Raw genomic sequence first — 12,930 nt, 5'->3', positions numbered from 1 at the left:
CTAATCTTCTTTATGGGTAACATTTGTATCTACTCCTTAAACTCTGAGGGATTTCTACACCGAGGGACATTCTCTGTGGCTGTACCTGAATCACTTACATTCATTAAGGAAACTGACACACAATTCATCACTCTAATGTTAATTTATTATGAAACCTAATGCTGAGGGATACAAAGATAAAAATAAAAATGTAGCTCATATCAAATGAAGATAATTCATGTTTGAAAGATGAAAACCTGTTACGTTATATAATCTGAGCAAGTACTGCTAAAAGTAACTGATTGTGTAATGCTTTCTCAATGTATGTCATTCATTTTCAATCCTTGGCCATAGAAAGAATTATTATTTGATCCACCTGTTAACAATTTTCCTAATACTCACTGTAATAGTCTTTGTCAGATTCACTATACTGACTTAAAGAAACACCATCCCTGACACTACATTAGTAGGCACCAGGGACAACACCTTACAAAATATTATTTCATACATGCTGTTATCAGGAGCACAATGTCAACATTTTTCAACAGATGGCAGTGCTTAATAACAGTAAAAAAAAATGGGGGGACGGGGACATTAAAACTGCAACAGATGAAGTCTAGGTAGCCAAACGTAATACCAATTGCATTATTCCACAATACATTAGAATTAGATCAGATATCATGCTGTTTTATATATCCATACTGTGCTTACTGTGTATTGATAGAAGTAGTTGTCAAACATATATTCATGATGCATATATTCATGTTTGTAAGTCAATAAAGAGAAGGTGCATGACACACAATAAACTGTTTCCCTGGAACAAATTTATTGCATGTATCTCAACAAATGAATAGTAACCTATCCCTTGGTAACAAAAATCAATTGATGTCAAGTCTCACAAGTCAGAAGGTTGTAATAACCTGGACAACATGTATCTTTACCTAATCGATTTGAAGCCTCTTCATAATAATTAAACCCATGCCTTAATTTAAAAGTATTCTAAAAGAAATGGAAATGCACCTACTGTATACAGTAGACTACACATGACTCACAGCCAGGCTTTACAAGGCAGCATTTCATTAAATCATGTGGTTTTAAAAAATAAATATTGTAAAAATAAAATATTGTTTTACCTTTATAGTTTATCTTGAACCCAATTGATCCAACACTCTCATCAGCTTGAAGATGAAGCCACATCTGATTGGTCATGCTCACTATTAGATCCGGCACAAAGCTGCCTGTCAGACTATAGCCATAACAAGGAGGAAGAATGTTATTAAATATAGTACATAATTTGAAGCCAACAGTGCACATATATGCCTGACACTAATAATTTAAAGGGAAACTATATATGATCTTCATATTTATATTTAATTTCTAACTTGTACACTGTGTTATTGTTTCTGTTTCATGCCTACGAACAATTCCACCAAATATGTCCCCTGTAAGTATGGGGTTTGCTTCTAAAAGCTTAATTCTTGAAACGAGGCAGTTTAAAAATGACCAGCTCTAATCTATGTACCCTCTTTGAATGGATACAAATCAGGAATATTGAGGTTCATCACATAACATTACTTGGCTATACATACATGTGATAAGATGGAAGAGAGCCAATGTGATGACAATGTACATTGCCAAATCAAGCTAATAGAAATTGTTTGTTTCCATTTACCTATGCTACCTATAAAAGAAGAATAGATATATTTCTTTCCACAGTATAATGTAAAATCTCCTAATTCACTTACATTTGTAGAACCTTTCCGGGGTCACCAACTTCACCTCCATCTCCAATTGTCAATGTGTCATATCCAATCTCCAAGTCAAATTCTTCAAAGTTAATTTGGATTACCTATTGTTCCAAAGGATACAAATGTTATTTATGTATGAAATGACTGATAAGAGTACAGCACATCATAATTGTATTCAATTCATATATTTTTTGACAATGTACATAACAAGCAATGACATTCATTCATTCCAATTCTATATTTCAGTGCCTAGACGTCCAATCACATGACATTTAACTGACTCTACAGCCTCTTTATTATTACTTGGTTAAGAGTAAACTATTTTTACTACTGTATTTGCAAGTTATGACCAACAGGTACATGCCAATATTGCAGATGCTAAATTACAGCAATTAAAGAAGATAACATCTAAACAACTGAGACAGTTGTGGTAGCTTGGCTTTGGGGGGCAATTGATATAAAAATCTAATTAATGTATTTCCCTAGCAACATTTTTTTTTAAAGTTACTTACTTAATTTTACAAAACTTAAAAAACAGCAATTTTCAATGGAAACCAATATTTTATAGTTGCTAACTAAACCAAATACAGAGCCACTCTAGCTCAGTCAATCAGATAAAAAAAGTTAAAATTAAGTGTGTGAAATAACAGATATTTATCAAACTCAAGTGAACAGTTCACAAAATACTGCATTCTTCAACTCAAACTTGTGATAAGGAATGTCTAGTTTTATCACATTGGATGAGTTTTCAAGATATAAAACAATGTGTGTGTGACATACAGTGTTGATTTCATATTATGCACTTTAAGTACAGTTTGGTTGTTAATTTTTCATATTTTTTTAACCAACTCATTATATCCCTGAAAGAGTGCAGTTTTATGTTGAATACACCTATATAGTAATGTTTCTTTACCTTGAATGGCATAGCTTGTTTATCACCATTAGTAAATGACCAATACTGTTTGTTGTGATTGATTACCAAAATAAGACTGGGTTGTAAATTAATCCATGACTTCTCTGCTGAGGGCATTCCTATCTGAATCTCAGGCTGAAGTTGCAAGTATATTTCCCCTGCCTTATAAAGTTAATTCATTTTGTAAAGCATACAAAATGTGCTCACTAGCATGCACAACAAAAGCTGTATTTATTGTGCCAAGTATGTCAATAACAGCTGTGAATTCAAGATTATGAATTACTACAGTAACTTAAATTTCCATTACTGATGGTAACATCTTGGGCCACAGCACTATCCTGCTGCATTTGGTATCAGGATGGGATAGCGTTGTGGCCCAAGATGTTACTGCCAGGAAGGGAGACTCAGAGACAGTGAAGCTGCGATGAAAGCTCTAAAGCACACATTTATTAATAAGCAATAAACAAATAGGACACGAGAAGCAAAATAAAAAGTTAAACAAAAAAAAAACAACAAGGATACAATGCCCTGCAAACACTTACACGGGCCTGGCTAAGCCTTCACTTCCCTGAACTGTCCTTCTAACATCAGCAAACAAAGGGTTTTCCTCCCTTTATATACGCGGCCATTCCCCAATTAGCACTCACTTACCTAATTAGGGAATGGCTTCATTCCATCCGTGATTGTTGGCAGGGATGTATTTAACCCCATCCCTGGCACATTTACATTCAACCATAAAACTATTTCCATCGGCAAGGCTTCTGCCCTGCAGCACCATTTCTTCTTAAGATTTCTTGTTTAGTGCTGTGTTCCTTTTGTTTTTTCACATTAGAAGAAAGTACAGTTTTTTATTCACCCATGTGTTGCTTAATGTCTCAAATTGATGAATATTTGTTTATTGTAATTGGGTACAGTAAACAAGGCAAAAAGTTGCATAAGATGAAAATGAAAATAGAGATTGTGTTCCAAAGGCAATATGTTGCTGAATGTGCATGTTCCCCCCCCCCAACAACTTATGGTATGTTAAATTTGCACAGTATTATTGCAGATATCCCGTGTATTTACATAGTATACCAAACCAGGATTTATCACAGTGTTAATATGCTTTACCATACCTCTCTGTGATTTACCATGCTTGCCTATTCATTATCATGCTTACTATGTATTTCTCACTACATTGTATGTATTTGATCATAGTAAACGTGTTGTGACAGCACAGAGGCCCTCCACAAGTATTATTATTTTATTTCTTAGCAGACGCCCTTATCCAGGGCGACTTACAATTGTTACAAGATATCACATTATTTTTACATACAATTACTTTTTTTTTTTTTACACATTATTTTTACATACAATTACATTTATACAGTTGGGTTTTTACTTGAGCAATCTAGGTAAAGTTCCTTGCTCAAGGGTACAACAGCAGTGTTCCCCACCAGGGATTGAACCCACGACCCGCCGATCAAGAGTCCAGAGCCCTAACCACTACTCCACACTGCTGCCCAATAATAGGTGTGTTTTGTGGCTGGCAGTCATCTTGGGCTCAGGTGTAGAGGAACACATGTTAAAGTGTTTAATTGATAAATTGCTTTAACGTGTGGCATGTGGTCAGATGGGAATTGAATTATTGAAGTCAATTTCCCCTGGCCACACCCTATAAAAGAACAAAGGACGGGGTTGTTCAGAGAGATGGTTCAGTGAAAGCAGTAGGCACAGTCTGAGTGGGAGAGTGTGTAGGAGAGGTTGGGTAAGGGAGTAGACACTCCAGGAAAAGGACTATGGTGTGGGTTTGACGAACAGAAACTCAGACAAAAGAAAGGTATTTGCAAGATATATGTTTGGTTTTACAGGGTACAGGGAGTTAGCCTTCCCTGCCTGAGGTTTAGGTTTGTTTAAAGAAAAATAGTGTTAGTTAGTGCTCCAAGTAGCTTGGATTTTATATGTTTTGGTTTCTTTGTAAACAGTGCTAAAATATATACACTGACTCTGAGACTTTCTTGGCGCACCCACACAAAAGAGGTGATGGAGCCCCAGGCTATCTGACTAGAGGGGCTTCTTCACAGAGTACAAGAATAAGCTTTCAAAACTTCAAAAAAAAATGTTCTTCAGATGAGGCGTGGAAACTAGCAACATAGAAACAAACTAATAAAGATCCCTTGTGTCTGCATGAAACTATACATCAACACTTTGTAGACCTTTATAGTTAACCAGACACTTTATGGTGTATTGATTAACTTCTCTTTCAGGATTAAAAATAAACTATGTTATCTCAAGCCTTGCCTGTTATTCCCAGCATGGTTCATTTAGATTAGCAGGGGTTCTGGTGTGTGATTGGAAATCCAGTATTCTGCACCATGTAGCAGCATTCCATTGGTTACAGGAGAGGAAAAAGTCCCTGCATAGAAGGATATTCTGCCTTCAATGTGAGGGGGGAAAAAACATCCCTGTAGCTCCAATAGAACACCTTTTATTGTCATAACATGAACACCCTTGGTTTTGAAGTCAAATTAAGCTAAGATAAAGGAAGGTGTGCCACACTTAAAATGAGGTAGGTACCATCTGTAAGACATGGAACACCTGTTCTCAAAAAGGTTATCATTTACTTAATAATGATTACTCTGCATTAAGTTAATAATGGCCTGTCCAAGCTTCAGCCTAATAAAGCAACACTTTGTTGGAGTAGTGCAATTACATCCTCCCTATAAACAGCAGTTTATGGACTCAAATGTTAAATTGTCTCTTGGCTAGCCCGGCATGACTAGTACACAAGAAAATTGCTATAATTATATCCATAAATACCATTACAGCTTGTCCTTCATGGATTGTTTATTAAGGGCTGTTGTTTTAAAGCCATTTTTGATTAATTCAATAAAGTTTTGATAATAGGGCCTAATATCTCAGTGTACTGTTTCTATATCCTAAAAACTTAATCACACCTGTGACAGAGATTGAATGATTCTTGGTGTTAAATCTCCCTCCCGCCCTGCGAGGGCACTGTGTAAAGGGAATAGAGTACCCTGGACTAAATGGCATAACAGTTTATTCCCAGGGTTAGGTGGAAGTTGACCATCTAGAAAGGGGGCAGAGCTATGGTACACAAACTCAGTGACCCGGACGGGAAATGCTGTGGCATCCATGGATTGGAGGAGCAGATTATTATTATTATTATTTGTTTATTTAGCAGACGCCTTTACCCAAGGCGACTTACAGAGACTAGGGTGTGTGAACTATGCATCAGCTGCAGAGTCACTTACAATTAAATCTCACCCGAAAGACGGAGCACAAGGAGGTTAAGTGACTTGCTCAGGGTCAGACAATGAGTCATTGACTGAGGTGGGATTTGAACCGGGGACCTGGTTACAAGCCCTTTTCTTTAACCACTGGACCACACAGCCATGATCAACAGCCGTTGACCAAGGGATCATGGGAGATGTTATAAAAAGGGAACATAGTGATGTGATCTTTTCCTTTGTGAATGGTTATATTAAATGACCAGAAGGAGAACCTGTGTTGTGAAACGTTAATTTTTTTTTTGTCATTAATAATGCTGTTTGGTTAACACGATCCGGCGCTAAAGGCCAGCACTAAACCTGGATCTACAACACATGCACTTTTGGTTGCACTAAAGAACTGTATTCACCACTAGCACTAGAACACGAACTGTGGACTGGTGTTTGTGTTTGTGCATGTGTTACGTGTGGGTGAACTAAAAACGGGACTGTTATTATTTCAGGGCCAACTGCTGTATTGCTTCATTACCATTGTTATTATTTACTGTTGTTTTGCCATCAGGCCATTGGATTTAAAAACTGCACCTGGATTATAATTGTCTGTCTATTTATTAATCACTGCTGCATTACCTTCACCTGCACAGTTAACCACTTTGCCACACACCTTAATGTGGTAGCCATAGTGTCAACTAAACTACTTCCACAAAACAATTCTCTTATACAAAATCAACAATCAAACTTAACCTACACAATCAGTGGATACAGCTGTATACAGAGTATAAAGCCAATATTAAGGTCATTTTCATCCAGAAACATGACCACAATATAACAGATAGTTAATTATCACTTCACAGCAGGGGCTGCATCCCTGTCATGTGGTTTGTGTTGTAAATGAAGGACGAAACCAGAGCTAACCCTCTCTGAATAATTTGATTCAGCCACATGCAAGCTATGTGGTGTATGATCACTGTATGATCAGGCAACTTGTAGCTGCAGCCTGTCAGAGATGTTAAATAAATACTTTTGTGTTTTAGTATACAAAGAAACCTTTTGCCAGGTTGAGTCAGCTGGGATAAGCTGAGCTTATATTTTGTCCTGTACAGCATATTGTATAAGTGGCCAGGATTAGTAGGCTATGGATAGCAGAGCAGCTCTAGATCTCTAAGGTTACTTCCACATTACTAATACTAAGATGCAGTGTATCGGGTTGTCATGACAAACACACATATTGGTTAGTTAGATGGAGTAGTGTCCCTGCTGCAAGACTCCTCTTTAGAGGGGTTGCACATATGCAGCCTGTTCTTGACCATGGACTAGAAAGAACCCCTGAGTATTTAGAATTTGTTAAAGCGAACACTGTAAAATATTTTATTTATCTCATGAAAGTTGGTGTATCTTGTGCTAGTTTAGTTTAGTCAACTAAAAAAGTAAAAATTGTTCTCCAGACTTGTACTGACGAGTTGGTACAACTTCAATGCCTCTCAACAGTCAAAACTTACTTGGATTAAGTTGTATCAATTAATATGTTCAAGTGTACTCAACAACCTGAACATACTATTGAACTATGCATGCTCCTAACAGATACACTGCATGCGTGCAAAATCGTTGGTAGCATGCCAAGGCGTCTATTTCTCAGTCACAAATTGTTGTCGATGGTTATTGTTAGCAATACTGCAGTTTTACAGTTAAAAATTGAGTAAACTTCTAATTTATTATTTGAACATGCATGCTGTGTGTAGCTAAATAAAACTTAATTTCAGCTACGGTTTTGAATAATTCGTGATTACAGCATGTTTGAGCACAGTAAGCATTTGCTTTCCTTTTCTGAGGAATGTTCATCAGGTTAATTCCAGTTTTAATTTTATACATGCATTTGAATAATTTACACAACTACAGAAGCACACAAACCACATTCTTCACTGCTTTTTTGTTGGTGCTTACTACCCTAAATATGTATTTTTAATATAATGTTTACAAATTAACTGTACAATTATAATTATGTTTTTCATTGGAAATATAAACTTGCTAATTTAATATTTGCATAATCACCGATAGTGTTAGAATGTTGAAACAGTATTTTTGTTTTGAAATAATGAAGTTTTAATGTTATACGCAGCATAGGATCAGTTTTAATAAAATGCCTACAGCCGTTGTAATTCAAACAAAGGTGAAACTGCTGCCTTGCTTGCTTTCTGTCTGTGTCTTGCTGCCACCAGTTTGGAGACATTTTCTTTCTATGAAAAAAATTAAATAAAAACTCCCGAGCCAAGTTTTTCATCTCTTTGGATGTCTTTTACTGTCAGGATGGATTCAAGGTTGATGCTGTTCACTCAGCTGTTTGGTATTTTTCCCATACTATCTGTTTATTTTTGTTCGAATAATTGTGTTAAAATTTGCTTTGGATTATAGGCTGTTAAGCGTTATATTCTAAAAGGCACAGTGTTTTCAGTTGTGGTAAACGGTAGGTACTTTTCTTTTCATCAGACATGTTCTTAATTTTCCCACAATACATTGAGGGTTTGGCTGGAGAAGTGTTGCCTCAGACTTGTTTATGTAACTGTCTGAGCAGTGTGACTTGAGCAAGACCGACTTAATACACAGCCTTAAACATCTAGTATGTTTAACAAAAATAATCTGCTGCACAGAGATTGACATGATCTATTTTCAAATTTTCATATATTTCATATATTGCAAAGGAAACAATATTTAGGTTTATGTCACCTTAAATAAAAACTTAAATAAAGTTTCCAAACTGATCCTGGATTAAAACATTTAAAACAATTAATGATAAACCTTCTTTAAAGACAAATTGGTTGGGAAACATCCTTCATCAACCCTCTTTTAAATGAAATTTTTTTTCTTAATTCCAGAATCACGACCTTTCTTTTTTACCCCCTTATGTCCACAAACAAGATGTTGGTCCGAGTTATATTAGCACCAGGAAAATGTACATGGAAAGTCTCCCAGAAACTATGAATGAATTTCATGCAGTACTGAAAAACAAACTTCAGCTACAACAAGACGTTATATTATAATATATATTTGCAGGCGACACAAAAATAGGAGGAGTGGCAAACACTGTTGCTGCAGCAAAGGCCATTCAAAATGATCTAGACAGCATTCAGAACTGGACAGACACATGGCAAATGACATTTAATAGAGAAAAGTGTAAAATACTGCACGCAGGCAATAAAATTGTGCATTATAAATATCATATGGGAGATACTGAAATTGAAGAAGGAATCTATGAAAAAGACCTAGGAGTTTATGTTGACTCAGAAATGTCTTCATCTAGACAATGTGGGGAAGCTATAAAAAAGGCCAACGAGATGCTCGGATATATTGTGAAAAGTGTTGAATTTAAATCAAGGGAAGAACACACAACCCTGAGCGAGTGAAACTGACTCTATGCAGCTGTATCGAGACTCGATTGCTAATCAATCATTCAACTGGAATCTCGGTACAGCTGCATGTGAACTAATTGTGCTCCCCGTGCTTCCATCCTAATACCCACTTTAATCTGCACGTGGAGTGATTGTGCATTTCCCCGTGCCTAAACACAAATATACATTTTAAAACACTAGTGCTACATAACCCCACTGCAGATGGAGCTTCAGATAGTCTCCCTCTGGTGGTGGAAATGGACACAACAGGCCATCTCCCTCAGTTGGACTGAAGACCAGCCAGTTGTCTCCCTCAGGTGGCGGAGACGGATACCACAGTTGGTGTGGCTTTGGCATCCCTGGGTGATCCTTCTTTACTCCCTGTGCAGTCTCCCTCAATCAGACTCCAGACTTCTCTCTGGTGGTGGAGGTGGGAGCTTCAGATAGTCTCCCTCTGGTGGTGGAGGTGATCACAACAGGCCTCCCTCAGTCGGACTCAAGTCCGGACAGTTGTCTCCCTCGTGTGGAGGAGCTAGGGGCTGCAGTCAATCTCCCTCTTGCGGTGGAGGTGGGAGCCACATGTAGGCCCCTGGCGGCGAATGCGGAAGCAGCATGTAGTCTCCCCCTGGCGACGGAGGTGGAAGCAGCAGGTCGTCTCCCTCTAACCCTAGAGACTGGTGCAGCTCTCCCTCTGTTGCTGGGAACCGGTGCTGCTCTCCCTTGGCTGCCGGAAACTGATGCGGCTCTCCCTCTGTCACTGGGAACTGGGGCGGCTCCCCCTCTGTCACTGGGAACTGGAGCGGCTCCCCTTCTGTCACTGGGAACTGATGTGATGCGGCTCTCCCTCTGTCGCTGGGAACTGGGGCGACTCTCCCTCTGTCGCTGGGAACTGATGCGGCTCTCCCTCTGTCGCTGCGAACTGGGGCGACTCTCCCTCTGTCGCTGGGAACTGATGCGGCTCTCCCTCTGTCGCTGCGAACTGGGGCGGCTCTCCCTCTGTCGCTGGGAACTGATGCGGCTCTCCCTCTGTCGCTGGGAACTGGGGCGGCTCTCCCTTGGCTGCTGGGAACTGCTTGTGCTTTCCCCTTCTGGGCGCTGGACACACCGGGACCTCCCCCGTATTCATGGTGTGAAAGCTACGGCGTCTGCATTGCAAGCTGTATTAGAAGCATGTCTTAGGTTTGATTCCCAAACAGGGTTTATATTACAAACTTTTAAAAAAATTAAATGTATTTTATTTATGTGTAACAAACACATTTTTTTAATTTTTTTATAAATTTAGTCGTTGCCAATTAGTTTTTATTATTTTCTCCCCAATTTGAAATGCCCAATTATTTTATTATGCTCAGCTCACCGCTACCACCCCTGCGCTGACTCGGGAGGGGCGAAGATGAACACACACTGTCCTCTGAAGCGTGTGCCGTCAGCCGCCCGCTTCTTTACACACTGCGAACTCACCGTGCAGCCGCCTCAGAGCTACAGCGTCGGAGGACAACGCAGCTGTGGGCAGCTTACAGGAAAGCCCGCAGGCGCCCGGCCAGACTACAGGGGTTGCTGGTGCGCGGTGAGCCGAGGACACCCTGGCCGACCTAAACCTCCCTCCCCCGGGCGACGCTCGGCCAATTGAGCGCTGCCCCCTGGAAGCTCCCGTCCACGGTCGGCTGTGGAATAGCCTGGACTCGAACTCGCGACATCCAGGCTATAGAGCGCATCCTACACTCTAGCGAGTGCTTTTAATGGATGCGCCACTCGGGAGCCCCCAACAAACACATTTTTAATGTTGAAAAAATGTAGTTGATATGAATGACACTTTAATTGAATATACATTTTTTTGCACACATAACTTTAACATGCATATATATATATATATATATATATATATATATACACACACATAGTAGATGTTGCCACCGCCAAAGAGAAAAGACGGCAACTCCCGCTAAATAAAAATCCCAAACATGTCTCTCACTTATTTATACTTTATTCATTAAAACAAGGTAAAAAGAGGTACGCTAATACATTTCGACATGTTGTCTTCATCAGAGCGTACTGAAAGCAGGCCTCATTAGATCTATTAAATGCACCCGGTACTCACTGTCATTTAACACGATTATCCAATTACTAGAAATAGTGATTTAGCAGTCAGTGCATTCAATTCACATTGCATATACTTATTAAACATGATTGTTGATTCAACATCATGCAATTGTCATATTACACTAATCCTCCTGGAAGACCTATTGTTGCAGGTATCGGTTCAGTTATTGAACAACTATGTCAATATATGTAGACTTTTATTTACAACCCTTTATCCGTAAACTCCCTTCAATAATATTCAATAATATTCTTGAGTCACTTGATGTCACTAGTTTGTACACCAACATCCCACATACAGGGGGCATTGATGCTGTCACTTTCTACTTAAATTCCAGACCCACTGATTCCACCCTCTCAATTAATTATGGATTTACTTGATTTGTGCTTAAATTCCAATTTAATCATAAATGTGTGCAGCATTTGCTCCCAATTATGCCAATTTGTATATGGGATTTTGAGAGGAGAAATTAAGCTACAATAATAACATCTTTTTACCATTTATTTCTCTATGGCTTAGGTACATTGATGATGTCATTAATATGGGATCAAAGACTCATCTTGATCATTTTGTGGATTATATTAATTCTGCAAATAGTGATTTAAAATTTAAATATGAAGCTAGTACTTTCTAATAATCAGATAATGGTATGTGGCAGAGTGTCCCACCCTTTTGTATATTTTTATGATTTATGGTATTATTATGGTTTGTGGCGCAACCATTATTTCTTATTGTTTTAAATTCCTTGTGAGAATGCGTGACTGTCAGCTACTGATTATTTAACTAGCTGACAGTCACGCAGACTTAATTAAACTCGTACAGACTATGGCCAAGGGGTAATAAGATAATTACTAACTAGTTAACCCCTCAGCCATAATATAAAATACTTGTTTTTACATTGTTTTAATGAATAAAGCATTCATAATTAAAGTAATTTTTGAGAAATAATTGAGAGACACTTTTGGGATATAGACTTTTATTATCACACACTGATGCACAAAAAAAACACTCAGGTCTAATGGATTTAATCACATATTTTAAAAATAGATATCAAACAAAATCACAGAAAATGTGAACAAAAATACAGATCAAAGATTAATATGTTTTCACTATAAAACGTGACACACTGTCAAAATTAAAACATTACAAAGTTAGTAGCGGGTATGACCTCCTTGAGCGTTAACTCTTTGCAGTCCATTTATTAAGTGCGTGTCAGGCGCGTCAGGTCCAATTTATTTTCACACGCACAGTTAATTTTAGACGCGCTGTTTAAAAGTTTTTTTTTTTCCGCAGTCAAACGGGTTTAAAAGGCCCTGCATATCAACAAAGCACTCACTAGGCATCTCCAGCCCCGCCCCACCCTTTCGTTCACTATAGCTTTCACATATGCTAAGAAATAAATAATAATAATAATAATAATAGTCGTACATACCGATCAATCATCTCCTGATCACTTGTTTTATCACCAAACTCCTCAATAATGCGATCCAAGTCATTATTTTATTCCTATAACATCTCAAAAAAGCTCTGCAAATGTCTGTGATATTCTGTGAGCGCTGATTCAGTAGCAGCCAGCTTGTTT

At 38.2% G+C, this 12,930-nt stretch overlaps 1 protein-coding gene across 2 annotated transcripts in view; it reads right to left on the bottom strand.

The window, feature by feature from the left end:
* Positions 1-12,930, bottom strand: part of LOC117400350 (CUB and sushi domain-containing protein 3) — a 524,933-nt gene that overhangs the window by 197,815 nt on the left and 314,188 nt on the right. For both annotated transcript variants that reach the window (XM_059022384.1, XM_034000180.3), the window contains exons 11-12: positions 1,725-1,828; positions 1,113-1,225 (exon numbers count right to left, since the gene is read on the bottom strand). In XM_059022384.1, coding sequence (XP_058878367.1) covers positions 1,113-1,225; positions 1,725-1,828 — 217 coding nt within the window. The remainder of the gene's footprint in view (positions 1-1,112; positions 1,226-1,724; positions 1,829-12,930) is intronic.

Source organism: Acipenser ruthenus, chromosome 4 (assembly GCF_902713425.1).
Source record: "Acipenser ruthenus chromosome 4, fAciRut3.2 maternal haplotype, whole genome shotgun sequence".
Classification (NCBI taxonomy): Eukaryota; Metazoa; Chordata; class Actinopteri; order Acipenseriformes; family Acipenseridae; genus Acipenser; species Acipenser ruthenus.
Note: the sequence above shows the minus strand (reverse complement) of the source record. Positions and strands in the feature narration are given on the sequence as shown.